Source organism: Daphnia carinata, chromosome 5 (assembly GCF_022539665.2).
Source record: "Daphnia carinata strain CSIRO-1 chromosome 5, CSIRO_AGI_Dcar_HiC_V3, whole genome shotgun sequence".
NCBI lineage: Eukaryota > Metazoa > Arthropoda > Branchiopoda > Diplostraca > Daphniidae > Daphnia > Daphnia carinata.
In genome coordinates this window covers 4,952,553-4,971,684 of record NC_081335.1, presented here as the reverse complement: position 1 = coordinate 4,971,684, position 19,132 = coordinate 4,952,553, and the positions used below count along the sequence as shown (strand labels likewise).

Below are 19,132 nucleotides of genomic sequence, written 5' to 3'. Positions count from 1 at the left end.
AAGATACGTTTATTGCTCTCCATTCTGGATTATGTTTTTAGATAAGTTTTACATTAAGCTAGTTTCGCTTTTTTTTTTATTCTTTCTCCTTTCTGTTGATGGTGCTAGTTACAACACCCACACGAAAGATGAGGTCGGCCGTTACCGGGTCGTCATCGGCAACCAAATCTGCATTTTTGAAAAAGAAAACGACCCCGAAATTGTATTATAATCTTATATAAAATAGAATAATACTAAATATTATAATCCTATTATCACTATTCGCTTAGCACCACTGCCGTTTTTTGTCTGAATCTGCGCCTGCTACGCTGCTATAGAAATTTTTGGGCCGGACATGGCAACGTCTCCGGAGTAACTATTCTGCTACACCGGAGCCCTGCAGAGATGTCCTTTTTTGGTTGTTATTTGGGCGTGTAAAAATTGAACTAGAAAGTCCTAAAGAGGCACAAAAGATACAGATTTTCAAATAAGTTTATAACAAAAGTGGTAGTTTCTTATCAACTACGTCGTTCTACACTGGGAACTTCTGAAAATGTCTAAAGTGAGAAAAATCATTGATGAGGCTAAAGAATCTAAAAATCCCGAGTTGGATCTGGTGGACAAGGGTATATCGTCTTTTGATGAAATACCAGGCCTTCGTAAGTTAACAAATGTTAAATAAATGCTATCGAGTAATGCTGATTTTTCTTAAATAGTTACCATGCTCAACTTGACTCGAATTACGTTGACTCACAACCGTATCTCAGTAGTCACTCCAGCATTAGCAAATCTGACAAACCTTGAAATCCTGAACTTGTTTAATAATCAAGTTGAAGAACTTCCAACATCCTTATCTTCAATGCCCAAACTTAGGATTTTAAATCTAGGGTGAGATTGCCAACAAGTGGGTAGCCAAAAAGAAACGTAGTACTTAAACAAAACTTATTTTCAGTATGAACAAGCTGAGTGTTCTTCCTCGAGGCTTTGGAGCATTTCCTGTCCTAGAAGTTCTGGACTTGACCTATAACAACTTGAGTGAAAAAAGTTTACCTGGCAATTTTTTTATGATTGGTAATTCTTAATTCTTTGTGTGCTTTGTCCTTGTTTAAAACATTTAATCAACTTCCCACAGAAACGTTAAGAGCTCTATATTTGGGTGATAATGATTTTGAAAGCATCCCACCGGAAATCAGCAACCTAAAAAACTTGCAAATTGTTAGTAAGCTTTGGAATAATTTATTCAGAATCATGTGTTAATAACTTATTGTGTAGCTTGTGCTACGAGATAATGATATAGTCGAGCTCCCTAAAGAGATTGGTGAACTAACCAGGTTGAGAGAACTGCATATTCAGGGAAATCGCTTGTCTGTTTTACCACCAGAACTAGGTATGAAGGATACAGAGTGCTTACATTTACCACTGAAAATTGGTTTCTGGTGTTAACTCATCATTTATTTATTTCAGGTAACTTGGACCTCACCAGTAACAAATCAGTTATTAGAATGGAAAACAATCCATGGGTTGCACCAATTGCAGATCAACTGCAAGTCGGCATTTCCCATGTCGTTGATTATCTCCGATCGGAAACGTACAAATTGTGAGTATCAGCAATCCAGAATTTAGATTTAAGCGATAGTTTTCTATGTAAGATTTGCAGGACGATAATAGCCTGTAACTAGGCAGCCCTTTCTTTTGTCACATTTCAACAATCATGCAAATTGAAAGTCTATCCTTGGGTTTTTTAGCGTCCACGGTCGGCACGCAGTGACTCAAGCCCCGAATCGTGTTTCGGAAAAGCGAGACCGAAGCGTCTCAAACGCTTAAGTACAAGAAAAACGTCTTGTTGAAGGCATTGTTTTATATTATACCTGTTTCATTCTAATTCTGCCTGCGCAAACAGTTGATAAAATTTGAAAAAGCTTGCTATTAATTTGTTTCTTATACTAGCTAATGCTATTTTGTCGGTATAAAAGAATATGATTGTGTGAACGTTATTGCTCGTATATAGATAGTTGTGTCGTCCTAGTTAATACTTCTAATGCTGGTTTGAATGTCGCACAAACCAAAACTGCCTTTCTGAGCGAGTGCTTGTAACATCGATCAAAATCCCCTTTTTATTGTGTACTGATTCTTATCTTTACTATTCCAGTGTCTACGGACGTCACGTTTCGGCCAACGCTCCTGCGCCACCCCGACTCAGCGAAAGAACAAAGAAGAGCTCGAAACCCAAACCCTAACCCTAGCTTTTAGCTTAAAGCATTATCGCTTCAAGGACGTGTTTCATCAGTCGCCAATTCTCTTTTTGCAATCCGAATTTCTATTTCCCGTCGGCATAATCAAACAAATAATCTTCATTTCTTCACCTTGTTATTTGTAATGTGCCAATGGCCTTCCATTCTTTAAATGGTATCCGCCTTATCGTGTCATTTGTTTTTTACAAGTTCGCTAACGTTGTCTTCCACTTTTACGCATTTCCCATCTGTTTCCTTCATAACCGCGCGAATTTATTGAATAATCTTGTGTTAGATGAAGAATGCGCCCTAATAAATAGTTTATTAAAGTAAACATAAAAAAAAGCAATCAATCAGCCAAACTATCCAGTTTTTAACAACACAAACTGTATTCGTTCTTCTTTATGTACAGGCATGTCCATAAAACATCAATTTTTTTCTTTACAATGTGTAAGCGGAGCGTGACCGTAACTGCAAACCAGCATGTTTCTGTTATCTTTAATTTTTTTTTGTAGGATACAAAAAGGAAAAGCGGTACAAGACACACACACAATCTGTCCGACGTTTAAAAAAAAATCCAAAAGTGACACAAAAAAAAAACGAGAGAAATTTTTATAGTAAGGTGGGTGTTGGCAGTCTGATGAAAGCACATCCCCACAAATTGTATAGTGCATGATGCGGCCCAATACCAATAGGTTTTTCTATTCGTGACTTGATATCGCGCATCTTGAAACAAAAAGGCAATTGCGGACCTCCATGACAGTTGACGAGATTAACTCATTACTTTCAAAGGAGCAAATGAGGGAGACCAGTAAAGTTGCGCAAAAAATGTTCAAGATCCGTTTGGCGGTGGCAGAGTGGGACGACGATCGGAAAATTCTCGACGATATTCTCGATCTTTACTACCGCGCCAATCAGCATAGCCACTACTTGGCACCCCACGAGGGTAGTTAGGAGGCGGATCAAAATCGTTATAATGGGAACCGCTGTAAGAGCCAGCAGCCGGCCCATTTGGGTAACCTCTTTTATCTAGTGCTGGTGGTCGGTAATCCCTTTCCCGGTGATCCCTTGGATCGCGATCCGATCGAGCAAATGCTGAGGCTCCTACTCCGGAGACGTGTGGACGACTGTATCCATCCCGCCTGTTACAATAACAAAATTCCGGTAACTTTTATAGGTAACAAATTCGGTTGGCGGAATACAAACCTATCGGTAGCGTATCGCTCCTCACGAGGAACTCCCATCCAACGGTCCCGTTCCCTATCACGATCTCTGCTATCGGCATGTGGGTTGTAATTTGTAGCCCCAAGGAGAGGGGGCGGAGGTGGACGACTGTACGCACCAACAACAGGAGGTCGATCCCTTTCACGGTCTCGTCCTCGTTCTCGATCACGGTCTCGCCTTAGAAATGACGACAATAGAGTTCCGATGCCAGGAAGCGTATGCCAATGCTCATATTTACCTATCTCGCTCACGCTCGCTGTCGGACGTGAATTGTTCTCTTCTATCTGTTGGAGAAAGAGTTGGCCCTCTACCACGTTCACGTTCACGCTCGTGGTCATTGGCTTTGTCGGTCCAGCTGTCGACAATGGTCGCACCGTTATACGGTCTTTTATTTGGCAAATGTGGCTGCACCTCTTCTGCTTCGTGGCGTCGTTTGTTTGGAATGTTGTAACTCGAGGAACGATTCTGCGCACAAACAACGGAAAACCAGAGGTTTAACGTATAGTTCTATTTAGTGTTGAAGGTAGCCATTACCTCTTCTTTCACTTTAGATTTATCTTTATTTTTGTCTTTCGTTCGTCCCTCTTTATCTCTGGTCTTGGTGGTCTTTTCGCCCTCTTCATTCCCTTTCTCTTGCTTCTTGGTGGCATTACGGTAAAGCTTGAACAATTTTTTGGCGTCGAATTCAGTAAACTTTGATACGAAGTACCAAAGGTTGCTTTAAAGAAAAAACAGGAAATGTTAAGATGTCCTCACAAGAAAAAATTTAATGCCAACGGGTGCATTTTAAATTTCGCTATATTTACTTGCGCCAAACGCGGTTACGTTCGGGATCCGGGATGGCCGCCAGGCACTTGTCGATGTGTTCGCCAATGTGCAAAAGACACTGTTGCGTATGTTGAACCTGCTCTACGTCCGACATGCTCTGAGGTGGGTTGTCCAATGCCTTCAATGATTTTTTCACCGGTCGCATCTTTTCCTTGCACTAAAGAATCGTCATAACACAAAAAATCAAGAAGAGCGTAAGGAAAAGGTGAAAAGCAAGCTACTATACCTCATTGAAAATCGAAGGATCTAATTCGCCAATAATTTCAACAGCCCGCGGGACGCTATTAGCTGTAAAATGCATCGGTCCAGCATCTTTTTTCTTAATCTTTTTTTCTTTTTTGGCAGCAGAATCCTTCTTGCGACTTTCTTTTGCCTCAGTAATGAGACGGCAAGGGGGCACCAGACGTTCGTCTTCAGTGCGAGCTTCAACGTGTGAATCCTCGTCCTCGGTTTTGACTTTGGCTGCTTTAGGTGCCTTTGACGAGGAAGGACGTCGAGTGGAGTTGCTTGGTGGTGGGCTGTTGATGGTAAAATCTTCACCCGAACTTATGTCTTCCGTTTCACCAATCAGGGACTTGGAAATGGGCTTAGGTTTACGCTGTCGCTTCGGTTTGACAGGCTTTCCCAATTGCTGAGCTTCGTATAGTTTCGCCATGACTTTGAGTAGATAATCAGCTCGGTTTTGCAAGTGTTTTCCTTGCGGCTTGGCATCCTGTCCATCAGGAAGAATTTTGTCTGATAATCCAGAATTCGGATCCATTTTCATTGCTTCCCAAGATCCCATACCATATTCATAAATAGCACACAATAGACGAGAATCGTCGTCATTAGCCCACTCGATATCCCAGTGTGGGTCCCTGAGTCTGAAAACGAAATCATGAAACATTAATTACACATAACTAGTGATGCGTTTATTAATAGCAGCTTACTTGGTTGGTAAATACCAGCGTTTCCTCTCTTCCACATTGGCAGGTAATAATTTAGAAAGGGGTTCAAGCTCCTGCAGAGATGTCATTATCGTTTTGGCGTTGACTGAAACGTTCGATATCTTTAGCGACGGACCTCGTTCTCGCTTTTTCCTGCCACCAGGCGTCATGCCATCATCTGCTACTTCTGCTGGCGTGTCCTTGCCCGATTTCTGCGACTCAAGGGCCTCCTGACACCGTGCAAGAATGAGCTCACCGAGCTTTTTGAGGTCACTAAGTGGCTTCTCCTGCAATTCAGCATCTCCCGCAACAGCTTCAAGCCTATCGAGTGGTGAGGCGAATTTGCGGAAACTCTTCAGGAAGCGACGAATTTCAGCATCGCTAAAGCCTTTAACACTCTCGCGGCCGTTGACTCTGGGTCGACCTCGCTTTCGAGGCCTGTCTTCTCCATCTGATCCTTCTTCACTGGCTTCTGACTCTTCCTCCTGCTGGTTTCTGCGAGATCTACCTTCTTCCAACGCACTTTTCCCTACGCGTTTCAATGAAAAATTAGTAAAAGTAACATTTCTGATTCAAACACCTAATTTACCCTCAGCTCCTTGTTGTTGTCCACGACCACGACGAGGTGGTAGGTATAAGTCAGCCATCTCTTTTTCACGTTGCTCTTGGTCAATTTTCTTCCTAACATTTTCCGGGATGATTTCGTCCCAGTCACGTGTTTCGTCGTCATTATCTGCTGTCGGCCTACTACTTGATGGATTCATGGAAACGGGCTCCTCTTCGTCGATCGTGAAGCTGGCCACTTTGAAAGCTGAGAGGAGCTCGTCGCCCACCTGTGGAGCCGGCTCATCACGTGTCTCTGCTCGTCGTAGGATTTCGTCAATATCACAGGCAGGTTCATCTTCACCGTCTTCGTCATCTTTAAACAATTCTTCAGCACCAAATTTGAGAATAGCGTTGAGTTCCTCCTTGTTGAAAGGAGTAGCGTTTGAAGGATTCGTGGCTTTGCGATCGAGCACCGTTCGTCCAGTGGTGTCCATCCGCTGGATCACTAAATGATCAAGAACCATTTTTCGCTTCGCTCGCTCTACAATATCTTCTTCGACCGATGCCTTGGTCACTAGACGGTAAATGTTGACTTGGTTCTTTTGTCCGATACGATGAGCTCGAGCTTGGGCCTGGTTTAGAAGAGTGAGCAACTCATGATTATGAAGCCATACGAGAATCACATTCCTACCTGTAAATCGTTCTGTGGATTCCAATCGGAATCAAAGATAATGACGGTGTCGGCCGTGGCCAAGTTAATGCCAAGACCTCCGGCGCGAGTTGACAACAAGAAACAGAAATCTTGGGATCCTTCAGCGTTGAAGTGCTCCATTGCCTTGCGTCTTAATTCACCCTTTATACCACCGTCTAATCGCTGGAAAGGGAAATGGCGTAGTTGCAGATATTCTGCTATTAAGTCCAGCATCCGCACCATCTGGGAAAAGATCAGCACGCGGTGCCCTGTCTCTCTTAGACGGACCAGAAGTTTGTCTAAGAGCACCAGTTTTCCCGAACCACGGATCAATTGCTAAATGTACAGAAAATCGAATTGTGGGTTAATGATGATGTAAAGCATGTTATCAAGGACACCAACCTGTAATTGTTCAGTAGCACTGGCTCCATAGCGTCGTTCGTTCTCTTGAGGCTTTGTCAAAAAAGCGTGATTACAGCACTTTTTCAGCTCCATAACGATGTTAACAAAAGTGCTGGCGGACCCTTTGTTACCCTTTCGCAAGGCTGCGTAGTTCTTCGTCAAAATCCATTTGTAATATTGCTTCTGAAGTGCCGACATGTCTACCCGAAGGATTTGTTCAACCTAAACATATCACGAGAAATATGTTAAATTGAAGCACAAGTTTGAATTTAAAGACGTATAATACTTTAGCTGGAAGAGATTTCTCTACGTCTTTCTTCACTCGACGAAGAATATATGGCTCAAGCTGCTTATGTAATCGGGAATAGCCTTTTTGCTCAGCGTTACCATGCTCTTCTTCGAACAATTCCCAGGTGGGGAATCTATTTCGTAAAGAAAGGATTCATCATTACACACCGTTCCGGAAAACACATAAAAGTATACACTAGATTCTTACTTATCAGGCATAATGAAATGGAGCAAGGCCCATAATTCTTTGAGACTGTTTTGTAGCGGCGTGCCAGTGATAAGGAGTCGATGGTTAGTGTCGAATTCTTTGAGCGATTTGTAAAGAAGAGAGTCCTCATTTTTCAGTCGATGAGCCTCATCTACCATAAGGCATGCCCAACTGACAGCACCCAGAAAAGATTTATCTTTTAGCAGGATTTCATAGGTAGTCAATAGCGCGTTGAACTTTAGTCGTTTGTTTCCAGGATGACACCATTCATACTGCCTCAGCTGTACGACATAAAGACACACATTAAGCACATTTTTTTGCATCGTCTTGATAGCAATCAATTGGAAAGAATAATGCATACCAAGTCTCTTGATGTCATATCTCCGATATAAGTGACAACGTTGATGTTGGGTGCCCACTGAGCGAATTCTTTTTGCCAGGCGGCCATGGTAGACAAAGGCACAACAACCAGAAAGGGCCCATAGAGTTGCTGGGCATGGAAGAGGTAGTTTAAGAAGCTGATAGTTTGGATCGTTTTACCTAGACCCATTTCATCAGCCAAGATCACAGAGTTCTCCTTGCACCATGCATGTACCATCCAGTTAAGCCCATTCAACTGGTAGTCTCGCAGAACGCAGGCCTGACATTTAAAAACATTGAATTTGTCAATATTTTTATAATTAATCGGGAGAACTGGAGAGCCTTACGGGGTCACCGCCAATGAAATCTGGCTGTTCTTTGAGCGGTGTAAATTTGGGACGAAATTTTAGGGCACGACAAAGTTTGCTGGGAGTTCGTTTAGAATCTTCTCTTTCGCGAAATTCCCGTATTTTGTTTTGGTACTTCTTCACAATAAGAGCGCCGTCTTCCCAAGTAGCATCGGAATACGGTAAGCTCTCCCATTTAATAAAATAATCTGGATGTTCGCTGTCGGGCTTACGATTTTCAGCTTGATGAACAAAGACATTATTTAGTCAGTTAACTAATACAAAAGTAATGTAAGTTATAAAAATTACCAATAATTCTTTCTACCGCCATGTAGCTCAATAGCAACTCCTGTTGAAGTTCCTGCTGGCATTCGTAGTACTCGACGTCTTCCGGTGAAGCTCGGGCTTTCCACACACGAATTTCATCGTCGCGTTTCAAGTAGTTCTCCAATTTTTTCAATCCTTTAACCTGAAATGCGTACGACTTGATGTTTATCGCGGCAAGTAGCAGGCAGGATCGGCCACAACGTCACCCAACAGCGTCAGAGGGTGAGGGGTAGGAACACCGACATAAGCCATACGTAAAGCCAACGAGAGAGGCATAAGCCACAAACACCCAGGGAGTGCACACCCAATGAAGAATCAAAGCAAAGCAAACAAACAAAAAATGGACAAAGTGCAGGGTATGATTAATGTGCCATGGGTGGACATGTTTCAAGGTAGATAGCAATGCACGCATGGACGGGAGACGTGGAGGAATATGAATGAGTAGGTTTGGTTTAGGAGAAAGAAGCTAAAATCTTAACCCGACGAGATTTATAACGAGCAATAAGTATACACGTAGCCAATAAGACAATGTACCTTTTGATCACGCAGGGTTTGCTCCGACTCCCACGTATTGTGAATGTGTGACCAGCCAAGCCATTTAATGAGGAATTGCTGCTCCGCCTTGTCTGGTTCGCGAATTGGACAAAAATTGGCGTTCGGATCCCCATTCTCCTCTATTGTGTATACAGTAGTCGGTGGCCCGGTTGCTTTGATTCAAATAATTTAATTAAACAATTGGACTATAAACAATTGATCAAACATTATGATCTACCTCCTTTACGACCCATTCGTGTATCGATAATGCGTTCAATCGTCTCCGCATTTTCAGACTCGGCAGCAGCTGCGACAGCTTCTTGACCCCACTCCACTTCTACTAGATCTTCTGATCCTGTTTCCTCCGCAGAGTTTTCTTTATAGCTGACCGAAGCTCCTTGACGTCGAGTGGACGGTCTACTAAATAAAAAAAAATTTTCAGCTTCGACGTCACTAACACTTGGGTCTGACATTTTTGTCCAACTTCTTCACGTCTAAGAAATATTAGTTTCAGAATTTTAGGGAAGAATGTAGAATATTTTGTACTGAACTGGGACAATTTCTAAATATTCGACTGAAAATGTGAATTGAGTCTCAGTTCCTATTTTTTTTTTATTGTGCAAGTCACAGGAAACAACCTCCGTGAATCATCGTCACTGTTGCTGGATTCGTCTCCTGACGACTGGGCATATTTTGAACGTTGGGGTTTCCGCGCTGCTGTACGTGACAAAGGTGCTATTTGTCGGCGGCTAGCAGCCACGATTGCGTTGGGTTTATGTGCAACACGCTGGCCAGCCTGGACAGGTCGGCGTTGCGTAGGAGAAGCCGTCTCCTCGTCTTCATCATGGGAAGAACTACTGTCGCTCAACTGATAGCCTTTTGCGTTGCTGGCTATAGAAGTAGCCCGTCGAGGCTGAACTTTTCCAGATGATGGCGATGGTTGTTTTTTGCTCTTGGGTGGTGAAGAATCGGCTTCTGACTCGCTGGCAGAGCTAGAAGAACCCGAATCCGATCCACTTGAGGAGACAAATGTACAAAGATAAATGTAAAGGGTGAGTGTAACTTAAAATTTTTACCAAACGAAAATCAAACCTGCTGTTGGAGGATGCTGAAGACTCTGACCCAGAGTTTTCCGACGGCGAATCTTCGTTTGAGTCATCTGATAGCTAAAGAACAGCATTTAATTAATAAATGGCTGTTCTAACGATGGATATATCTCGTGTATTGACGCAGTTTGCACACAAAACTGTCCTGGGTGATATTTAAACTTAAATAACACTGTCTATGAAACTGGGGAATTCTACTGATGGCCAAAAATGGCAGAATGCAAACTTTGAACTGAAATTACTAAAATGGGTCCAAGTCAATTCGCGAAGTTTTACTAATCAGTGGACGAGTTTTGCAAAGGAGAAACAGGATACATTAAAACTAATGTGGCACACAATCCTTTTAGCAAAAGATCTTCATCTCAACTGGATGGTCTGAATGAACAACTAGAACTAAAGCGACATCCGAAAAACCTTCCAAAGCTTGCAACCTTGAATCGAGACAAAGGGTCACCTTCGAGTTGAATCGACTTTCAAACACGTATCGATAATTCCAATGAAAAACGGTACGACAATATTTGTACACGGAACAAAGATGACAGTTCACAAGCATCTTCATTCACATAATACTTGCAGCTATCGACACACTTAAGGCACTGAGAGCGTCTTGGAAGGTAAATTAAACTTCACGCTGTTGTCTAGCATAAAATAGGGTCACATAACTCTTGCTAAAATACGGATAAAAATAAACTGACACAACAATACAATAATTTAAAGCAACGACAATCAACAGCTTGTCATTGGGAAACGATATCACGTACCTTTGGCATTTTCTAAGTCGGCAGATATGCACTTCACTATTGAAATTGTTCACGATAAACTCGGCGATTAAACTGAACAACAAGATGAAAACAAACTAATGTCTTAAAGTTGTCGAAGACCCTACAAACAAACGGTATTCGAGTCAGAGGCTACCACTGGAACACGCCTGGCCCGTGCCTATAGGGCAGCCATTTTGAGGCTGCTGCTGTTCAAGGGTACCGAATGCCAGACAAAAAGTGGTAGGGAAAAAAATGGTTTCTTTTAACAAACGAATTGTTGAATAAAACAGTTGAATCAAAAAAGCGATTCCTGGCAATTAATGGCTCACTAAGGATTGCATGGCACGTGTGCAGTAGCCTCTGTACGGACTAACGGACAGGCCAATCTGAACAACGAAACTCTCCACTAGCTTTGACTGCGACGCCATTATCACAATTTTTTTTTGTTCCGTTCCTCAGTTGCCAAACTGGTAGAAATCTAACCTAGTACTTTGTGTTAAAAAATATTTACTAAAATAAATTCTAAACTGTTGCCGAATAAAAATTTAAAACGCAAAGTAGAGGAATCACTTAAGTTTGAGTGACACTCGGCGATCATCATCAAAAACGGCTTAATTAACATAAAACTTAACACATTGCGCGGTAATGAGGATGAAAAAATACCTAATGAAATGAGTTAGCTAGGCAAATAAGTATGCTCTTGCAATGAACGTTATGAATGACACATGTATTCAGAAGTTAACCAACTTCGCATCAAGGTCTTCTGCCCTCGCACATAACATTCATCAATGACTAGTTCCTAGTGAAATATTTACACTTAAAGATGTTAAAGAGAACTATTGAGGTGTGTGAAGGAATCAAGACTGGAAATCGAGCCGAGTAATCTGGAAAGCTATAGAACTGTCGATTTGTCTTGAATGGGATCTATTACTTATACGTGGCAAATACATCATTTAATTAGCGAATGGCTTTGTGTGGCACTAAATGGCCAAGCAAAACAAAACGCGTTCAATAAATGAGGAAAGGATCACGGCTATCATCGATATGATACGGTTCTTCACATGGCTGTCTCAGAACAGTTAAGTAAGACGGTGGCAATGTGGATAAATGTAGAGCTTACAGCTTTCTCCGTTTCTTCGGACGAGGCTGTGCAGACCAAGGCACCGGTGTCCGGTCGGTTATGGATATAACATTCATGCCAGCCATTGTTAATCCTTTAATGGCGGCCTGCAAGAAATGTTCATGTTAGTTGTATTTGAAATATAAAAATCCTACCGATGACTAACAATAGATCTATAGATGACCAAAGCCAGGAGAACACTACTGGAAAATATAACGCAGAATACACAATATTAAAAAAAAAAAAAAAAAAAAAAAAAAAAAAAAAAAACGAGCCATATCAATTTTGCTAATTTCCCGTAAGCTAACATCTATGACACCTATTTTTGCTTCTTAGTGATATCATTGGTGGTTATGTAGCAATAAATGTGATACAACAAAGAATGTCAGTGATAATTCATCTGTGCGGATGAATTAAATTCCATTCCTTCTTCTATGTTGCACATTAGCAGAATCTAGTGTAAAGATATATTGCCAAGCTATGTCAACACTGATAATAACTACCATACTCATATGCACTGGATTACAAAGCTTAAAAACAATTTTCCTAACGATCGCGTCAGGTAAAGGAAATTCGAAAATTGAAAAGTCGCATCATCTAGCTGTGCATAAATTCGCAATTGCATCACTATCAAGCATGTGCAGAAAAACAGCCAACCCAAAGCACAGTAAAAAAAAAAAAAAAAAAAGCTTGGAAAAACTACTTTCCTTTATCTGTCACTTCTTTTAAAATATAACATTGGAATAATTCCACCAACTTAACTCTTAACCTTAAGCCTCATTCACTTGATGAAAATTGCATTGATTGAAAAGATAAAAGAAATTCAAACTTACCATTCTTCCTGGCCCAAGGCCACTGACAGTTACACGAACAGTTTTCATCCCAAGGCCAATACCTCTCTGTAAAGTTCCAGAAATTATTACTCCACTGCACAATTAAAATCCATAATAGGGTGCAACATCATACTGTAGCAAGTGTGATTGCCGTAGCTTGAGCAGCTATGTTAGTCCCCTCACGTGTGTTTTTAAAGCCTTCTCTGCCACAACTATGAATGGTCTGTACAACACCTATTTCAATAATGATTTTTAAAAATTAAATAAAAATAATTTTTCAATTTAATACTGAAGACTCTTACCAGCAGCATTTGTCAGCGTCATGATTGTGTTGTTGGGAGTGGCTGTAATGTTACAGATAGGAAGGTCTGCAAAACGAATCCCATCAAACAATTGATTTGGAGTTCCTTCATCAGGGAATAGGCCAGTCTGTCTTTGATGAAAAAATCATCTAAATTAATCAATAAAATTTATAAATGTATGATTTAACCAGATAAATTAGAAAGCTATAAGGGAATTGAATAGAGGCGTGGAGAAGCAATAAATTTAATTTGGCCATGGCAAGGAAATATTTACGACTAGGAATAGTTGCTTGAATTCATCGGAAAAATGGCAAACATAATTTTGTAGTTTATATGAGTTGATGCCCTAAAAGTGTTGTAAAGAGAAACTATCAATGTAATGCAACGTGCAACAATCTCTACATTTTACAGAAAAATCTGAAGCTCAGTTTGTTGGTCTTTTTGGTTAACATAATGCTGGACGATTACAAGAAAAATGGCGAAAAAATGCGTCTTATACTTACTCGTCATAGGTCACGTCTTGCATATTTTCGCCTTGTGTTCCTTCATCCAGTTTGGGCATGGAAGCAACCATTTGTGCGCGAGAAAGATCATCTTTCTTGCAACGACTAACACAGGTCTGAAAATGGCGTCGGGCGTGGCCGACAGTGCTTTTTCCATTGTCGAGATCGAGCTGATTTTTCAACCACAATTTATCAGAGAGCGAAGAAAGGCAAGCTACCGAGATTCTGTTAGAGATGATCCTTGTGCCGAGTACGTTCGAATGACGCAAAACAGAGCTCGGCAGCGTCCAAAACGCTCGCCGAGCGAAATTTTTTAGCGCCATGCACTACAAAGAACGTCCGATCTGGGTGAAAAAACTACGGTGAAGAGAAAGATGGTGGACTTCTAGGCAATTGCAGTAAGAAGCAGACGCGACGGGAAAAAAAAGTTTCTCGATGAAGAAGTCGGAACTATCCACTGTTGCCTCTTTCACAAAAACAAGGTTTGTCACGTTGCCATGTTTTTTTTTTCTTTCTGTCGTTCGGAATCGGGAATTCGGGAAAGCAACTGCAAACCAATTTTGCAACTTTGCAAAAAAAAAAATGCTATTTTTTCAGAATCTTAATTCAATAATTTCATTTAAAATAAAATTGTAAACTTTTTTCAGCTTTTCAAGTTCTATTTTTTCTTTAGACTCTTGCCCCTTCCATCAAACAGTTATGTTTCTTATTCGTTTATTCCGAAATATTCGAAGATAAGACTGAAATAGCCTTACGGGACTACACGTGCTGGATTGCATGCATTACAAGCCAAATCCTAATTCTTTACCTGTAAAAAAAATTCTACTCTCCATAAAAATATAAAGAATTTCATACTTCTGTTTCTACGCACAAAGCTGTCGTCTTTGCCTTGACAGCCTTCATTCGTTTCAACAATTTCCATTGCAACGCGGTGAGTTTTAAATATTTTTAATTTCACCACCCTTCTAGACCAATGAGTTATTGCCTACCATTTTGAGCGAATTGAATTATATTTAAGAAAGTTGGCAGGCGTTGATACAACGAAAAGTACTTACCGTCTGCCAGAGTATTCAAACTTGGTGCAACCTTTTTTGTTTTTTTTTTGTTTTTGCTGTATTATAAGTGTATTATAACCACGAAAGAGAAACGTTGTTGCTCCCAACTTTTTTCCATTAATTAAGACCAATGATAAATGTTATGTCACATTTTCAGAATAGAGTTGAACAGACAGAAATGTGCTGTTTGGCATGGGAACCATTGAGTGCAAAATACTATTTAGTTCATTTAAGCAATTCTTGTGAATACACATCACTGCGAGTGTTTCGAGGTCAACTATGACGTAATATAAGCAAATTTTTGGCGTAACTCATCTTTGAAAATTTCAAAACAGCTTTTTTCAAAAATCTATTAGAGAAACTCATAGAAATTACATTGAGCCAAGGTAGTGATATATTTATCTTCAAATGTAAATTCGTTCTATATCGCGTGAAGACAATTTTGTAGGGGCCATATATTTGTCAACATTAGATCACAATGAGGCAGCTAAAAGTATGTGAGAGGACATTGTAGGATGGCAAAGTAGACGACACGAAAACATTGCAACCAAATGATTGGCGGGGAGGGAAAGTGAAATACAGCACGTCTTGTAATTTAGCTCGTTTGTCGTGATATTATTGGAAAATTCCCTTGAACCCTTTGCCTTTAAGGAAAGAGAATCGGGAGTTGTTGCCGGCCGCTTCTGGTCGACTGCTCCCGCCGCCGTCCTTGCTGGCGCCCGACGACGAGCTGGACTGTCCGCTCTTATTATGATGGATCATTCCGGGAGACCGCAACCGTCGCGAACGATCTACTCGGCGGAGACGACGTAAACAAAAACAAGGAGATAAATTAGTCATATTTATCGTCAACGCTGGCTGCATCGTAAAATGCAATCTTTAAGACGCCGAGATTCTATAAATGAACCTCAGGAGTGAACAGGGCAGCCAGATTCCTGGACCAACGACTCTTGTGCAATCGTCGAACAGGGCGGTAAGCGTTTGCCAACAAGGGTCACCCACTCGCAAAGCCCACCCAACCAAGATTGCGAGAGATTCCGTTCAAGCGTGAAATGTCTTGTTGAGATAGTGGCAGAGGTACTTTTATCATTGGCTCGCCAATCTTTCCCAACGAAGGACGGCACATATTTCTTTTTTTTTCTGGCAATCTATCAAAACCTTTTCTATTTTTTTATCGGGTTTTGCTCTCTTGAATGTGCGACGTGATTTAACCCCAATGTCAAAGGATTGTCGCCAGTACCCATATCAATAATTTATTTTCGCGACAGGGTTCTGAGGTAACGAGATAGATCGACCATTCATTTAAAAAGAATAAAGAAATAAAGAAAAAAAAAGAACTAAACGTGAGATCACGAGGGTGATTCACATTGCAATATTTACAATAGTGATCGTCACTTACCAATATGGGTGAGGAAACTGTTGCCGCTTTTGCTTTCGTCATTGGCGATGTATAAACTGCGGATAGGCATGTAACGCTCCTGCTCGCGAATCACTTCTACTGGGCAAGATAAGATTCAATGATATTAAAACGCAATATACTGTACAAAAATAAACTGCCTACCGCGAATGGCTTCGTGGAAAACACGCTCGACAGAGTTAAATTCTTCGGCCGCTGAAGTCTCGAAAAAGGCTGCGTTATAGAAATGCGCAAGACTGGAACCCTCGGCTTTACTGACCGTCCTGACATGAAAGAAGAAAATGTAATTTTAACCAATTCGTTTTCCTTTTCGCTGTTGTGATGTTTGTAATGGTTCGAATTCGTTTTCTCGCCAGAGCGATTTGACTGAGTAACTGTAGCCTACGCAGAAGCATAATAGACGTGTGTTGTCATTGAAATTGCTTGTGGCACGCTATTGGCTCACGTCCAAGAAACGTGCAACAGCTGGCTACATTCAAAAAGCTTCATTACGATAAGCTTTTCGGCCATCGTGACTCGTGGACGTTAGGTAGTTATTCGCTTTCGGAAGACAAACTGGTTCCATCCCCAAGGATGTTGACACCGCCATCAATGAATGTATACTCTCGGAAGATACGGTACAAGATTTGCTCTTTCGAGAACTATTAGACGTATGCAATGCGGATTAATTTATTAAAGATAGTCTAGTACTGCGCTGATGAATCACGGGTTCTTTAGGTTGGAACGTGTGCCCGTTTTTCAATAGAAAACAGAGTTTACGTTACTCACCTATAGCGCTCCAGGTCCACCTTGTTTCCTATGAGAATCAATGGCGCATCCTGTGGGTGGCAAGAGATTTTTTCTTAAATACACAAAGTGAAAAAAAATAAATAGTACAACATAAGGATAAGCCCACTTACGTAAGTGGTGGTGAGTCTTAGATGTTGGCTAATTCCGTCCAGATACCTCTGTGCCGTTTCAAAACTGCTCCGCTATGTTTTTGAAAATGTCAACAACTATTCCGTTAATTCTTTTTTATGCACACATGATGGTATCAAATTAGACTAGGTACACACCTGCGTGATACTGTATATTACCTATATCGAAATAGTGAAACAAACCGATGAGGAACTTGAAATATACTGTATATAAAAACCGTAAATTATTAATTAAAAAAAAAAAATAACAAGGTAACCGTCGGCCCATTTCAAGTAACGTTCGGGGTCTTTGCCTTCTTTGTCACAAGTATCCATAATCCGCACCAATATGTCTTGATTGTCCACTTGCTCCGGTTTAGAATATGTGTCCTCTTTCCGTCAAAATATATTTGATTGCGAAAATAATCTGGTCATAAAATTTATCTCGTCTTCAACTATACAAATAATCTTTAGGCTTAATGACAATAAATAAACCTAAAGCAAAAATAATATTCGTGCTGTAGAAAAGCACAACGGAAAGCACGATTTCATAAAGGTGTACGTATGACGTTGAAACTGTACTGGTACCTACCTAGTTCTGGATCATATTCATTGATGAATCGTCGGGTGATATACTTTACGGTGAGGGCTGTTTGAAAAACATAAAACGATTATTATTTCTGACAAATGATCTGCCAGTCTGGCGAAGGAGCGCTTTAATAGACGCCATTAAAAGCGCCCATTAAACGTGGAAAGACAACATACAGATAGACACAGAAAAAGTTAGAAGACTCGGCTAATGCACGTAAACACGTGAACTCTATACTATATTTAGAAGAAAAACAAATAAATAAAATAACCGCCGCACAGTGCATTAGATGCATCGAATTCGGTTTGTTATTACGAACACGGAAATCGCGCTTATGTGGTCTCGGCTCAACTTTCCGCTGAGGGCTTCTTGCATTCGAGCTGAATATGTAGCACTATGGCGAAAACAGTGTGCCAGTATTGATTACTATACTAGGTAGAACGTAATTAAACCTGATTTTCCGCTGCCGAGCTCTCCTATTAGAGCCAAATTGACTTCGTTGGTTCCTTGAGATCCACTTCGGTTGCGCATCATGAGCAGATTGCGCTTCGAGATGGAAGACTGTATTGCACTCATGACTACGATACAAGTATCACCACTAACGAATTTATATACGGTGTCAAAATATCACAGGGTAGAGTGGGAGGGCGAGAATGAATTGTAAATGAACGTCTCCTTCCGGAAATCAATAGCTGCGATGGAGATCTATTTTTTTTTGTTTGTTTTTTTCTCTTGTTGATTTATTGGCTTCTGGCACTGGCAATAATATTGTTACAAGTCGAATTTTTCAAACAATGGCAATGGCACTCCATGGGAGGGCAATGCACAGAGAGCGATGTCTATTTGCGTTCTGTATCCTTGCTGTTTCCACTTATAACTGTCCAGCACATAGGAAAACGAAGAAGAGATGTCACCCAAGTCGAACGTTAACTTTATGTATGAGAAACTGAAAAACCGTTGGCCTTGCTTGTGTCTACGGCGCAAGCGCGCAAAGTATTCCATAGGTTATATTTAAAACGACGATCTTCCTATAGCTTTCAACGATGTTGCCAAGAGGCGTGTTCAGTTACAGATTTAGTCCTATGTAACCATGCCAACGCGCGCAACATATTAAATAATTCATTTCGTCTGTTCACAATGCATGGAATCGAAGCCTTCCAACGATTTCGTAAGCTTCTTTGCAAACATGCAACAATCAAAAATAGGATTTAATTTCGAATTCCGTTGTTGCAATACGCTAAAGAAAACGGCACATTAAAGGCACCATTTCCTTCACTGTGAAAATTATCCATTTTTAAAACGTGTAGGGAGCTTTATGATGTGCTGTTAATGTAGGGGAAACCACATGTGACCTTATTGACAGCCTTAACGTTTCGGTGGCTTAGTAAAAAGAAAAATGTTTTTCTTCTAGAACTTTAGTAGTTATTGGGAAAGCTGACGAGCTTCATACAGTGTCTTACGCTGTTCAGCTGTTGCTGAGGTACTTCAAACAAGACGTGAAAAATGCTGAAACTTGGTTCGGTGACTTTTGCGAGCAAAAAACTATTTTATTTCAACCCAGGCAAGGGGCTTTCTGTTTCTAAGCAGACACATTTCTTGCCCCGGCCGGAAGCAATAGCTAACGCACTAAGCCACAATCCTACTTGAGACATATTGCCG

At 40.9% G+C, this 19,132-nt stretch overlaps 5 protein-coding genes across 6 annotated transcripts in view; 2 read left to right on the top strand and 3 right to left on the bottom strand.

Annotated features, from left to right (window-relative positions):
- Positions 1–390: 390 nt before the first annotated feature.
- LOC130696142 (ras suppressor protein 1-like) lies at positions 391–2,596 on the top strand. Of its 2 annotated transcripts, XM_057519219.2 has the most exons (8): positions 391–638; positions 696–867; positions 932–1,050; positions 1,112–1,194; positions 1,252–1,366; positions 1,444–1,576; positions 1,725–1,828; positions 2,129–2,596. In XM_057519219.2, the coding sequence occupies exons 1-7, from the start codon at positions 533–535 to the stop codon at positions 1,801–1,803; spliced, it is 807 nt and encodes a 268-aa protein (XP_057375202.1). In that variant the 5' UTR covers positions 391–532; the 3' UTR covers positions 1,804–1,828; positions 2,129–2,596. The 2 variants fall into 2 exon arrangements, with proteins under 2 accessions (XP_057375202.1, XP_057375201.1); XM_057519218.2 differs by lacking the exon at positions 1,725–1,828 and having other exon boundaries at positions 395–638.
- Positions 2,576–11,255, bottom strand: LOC130696126 (chromodomain-helicase-DNA-binding protein 1-like). Its single transcript, XM_057519191.2, has 20 exons — positions 10,759–11,255; positions 9,984–10,057; positions 9,530–9,907; positions 9,130–9,311; positions 8,892–9,064; positions 8,340–8,514; positions 8,031–8,272; positions 7,685–7,963; positions 7,324–7,604; positions 7,114–7,249; positions 6,828–7,049; positions 6,426–6,761; positions 5,778–6,366; positions 5,192–5,717; positions 4,489–5,125; positions 4,241–4,419; positions 3,969–4,152; positions 3,673–3,899; positions 3,417–3,611; positions 2,576–3,352 (listed from the first exon to the last, which is right to left on the bottom strand). Exons 1-20 carry the CDS (start codon positions 10,765–10,767, stop codon positions 3,043–3,045), a joined length of 5,334 nt encoding a protein of 1,777 aa, XP_057375174.1. The 5' UTR covers positions 10,768–11,255; the 3' UTR covers positions 2,576–3,042.
- The window catches only part of LOC130696131 (calcium-binding mitochondrial carrier protein Aralar1-like), a 65,386-nt gene continuing 53,618 nt past the window's right edge, over positions 7,365–19,132 (top strand). Inside the window, exon 1 of the mRNA XM_057519204.1 lies at positions 7,365–7,370. The gene's annotated coding sequence lies outside the window, so the exon portion shown is untranslated. The remainder of the gene's footprint in view (positions 7,371–19,132) is intronic.
- Positions 11,473–13,937, bottom strand: LOC130696145 (small ribosomal subunit protein uS11m-like). Its single transcript, XM_057519221.2, has 5 exons — positions 13,517–13,937; positions 13,014–13,144; positions 12,845–12,945; positions 12,712–12,777; positions 11,473–11,985 (listed from the first exon to the last, which is right to left on the bottom strand). The coding sequence occupies exons 1-5, from the start codon at positions 13,837–13,839 to the stop codon at positions 11,875–11,877; spliced, it is 732 nt and encodes a 243-aa protein (XP_057375204.1). The 5' UTR covers positions 13,840–13,937; the 3' UTR covers positions 11,473–11,874.
- On the bottom strand, positions 14,948–18,603 carry LOC130696141 (ras-like protein family member 12). The gene is made up of 9 exons (XM_057519217.2): positions 17,926–18,603; positions 17,477–17,533; positions 17,155–17,276; positions 17,044–17,064; positions 16,888–16,959; positions 16,757–16,806; positions 16,133–16,251; positions 15,971–16,066; positions 14,948–15,362 (listed from the first exon to the last, which is right to left on the bottom strand). The coding sequence occupies exons 1-9, from the start codon at positions 18,047–18,049 to the stop codon at positions 15,187–15,189; spliced, it is 837 nt and encodes a 278-aa protein (XP_057375200.1). The 5' UTR covers positions 18,050–18,603; the 3' UTR covers positions 14,948–15,186.

Excerpts from the sequence above, each read along its gene's own strand:
- LOC130696142 (XM_057519218.2), top strand. The coding sequence starts at position 533 with ATGTCTAAAGTGAGAAAAATCATTGATGAGGCTAAAGAATCTAAAAAT. Across the intron at positions 868-931 it reads CTTAGGATTTTAAATCTAGG|TATGAACAAGCTGAGTGTTC; the intron begins GTGAGATTGCCA and ends ACTTATTTTCAG. Across the intron at positions 1,577-2,128 it reads CGATCGGAAACGTACAAATT|TGTCTACGGACGTCACGTTT; the intron begins GTGAGTATCAGC and ends TTACTATTCCAG.
- LOC130696126 (XM_057519191.2), bottom strand. Across the intron at positions 9,908-9,983 it reads TCAGCATCCTCCAACAGCAG|TGGATCGGATTCGGGTTCTT; the intron begins GTTTGATTTTCG and ends TGTCTCCTCAAG. Across the intron at positions 8,515-8,891 it reads AAACCCTGCGTGATCAAAAG|TCGTACGCATTTCAGGTTAA; the intron begins GTACATTGTCTT and ends ATAAACATCAAG.
- LOC130696145 (XM_057519221.2), bottom strand. The coding sequence starts at position 13,839 with ATGGCGCTAAAAAATTTCGCTCGGCGAGCGTTTTGGACGCTGCCGAGC. Across the intron at positions 12,946-13,013 it reads GACGCTGACAAATGCTGCTG|GTGTTGTACAGACCATTCAT; the intron begins GTAAGAGTCTTC and ends TTATTGAAATAG. Across the intron at positions 11,986-12,711 it reads GCCTTGGGCCAGGAAGAATG|GCCGCCATTAAAGGATTAAC; the intron begins GTAAGTTTGAAT and ends CATTTCTTGCAG.
- LOC130696141 (XM_057519217.2), bottom strand. The coding sequence starts at position 18,049 with ATGAGTGCAATACAGTCTTCCATCTCGAAGCGCAATCTGCTCATGATG. Across the intron at positions 17,534-17,925 it reads GCTCGGCAGCGGAAAATCAG|CCCTCACCGTAAAGTATATC; the intron begins GTTTAATTACGT and ends TTTTTCAAACAG. Across the intron at positions 15,363-15,970 it reads CAGTTTCCTCACCCATATTG|ATCGTTCGCGACGGTTGCGG; the intron begins GTAAGTGACGAT and ends TCCGCCGAGTAG.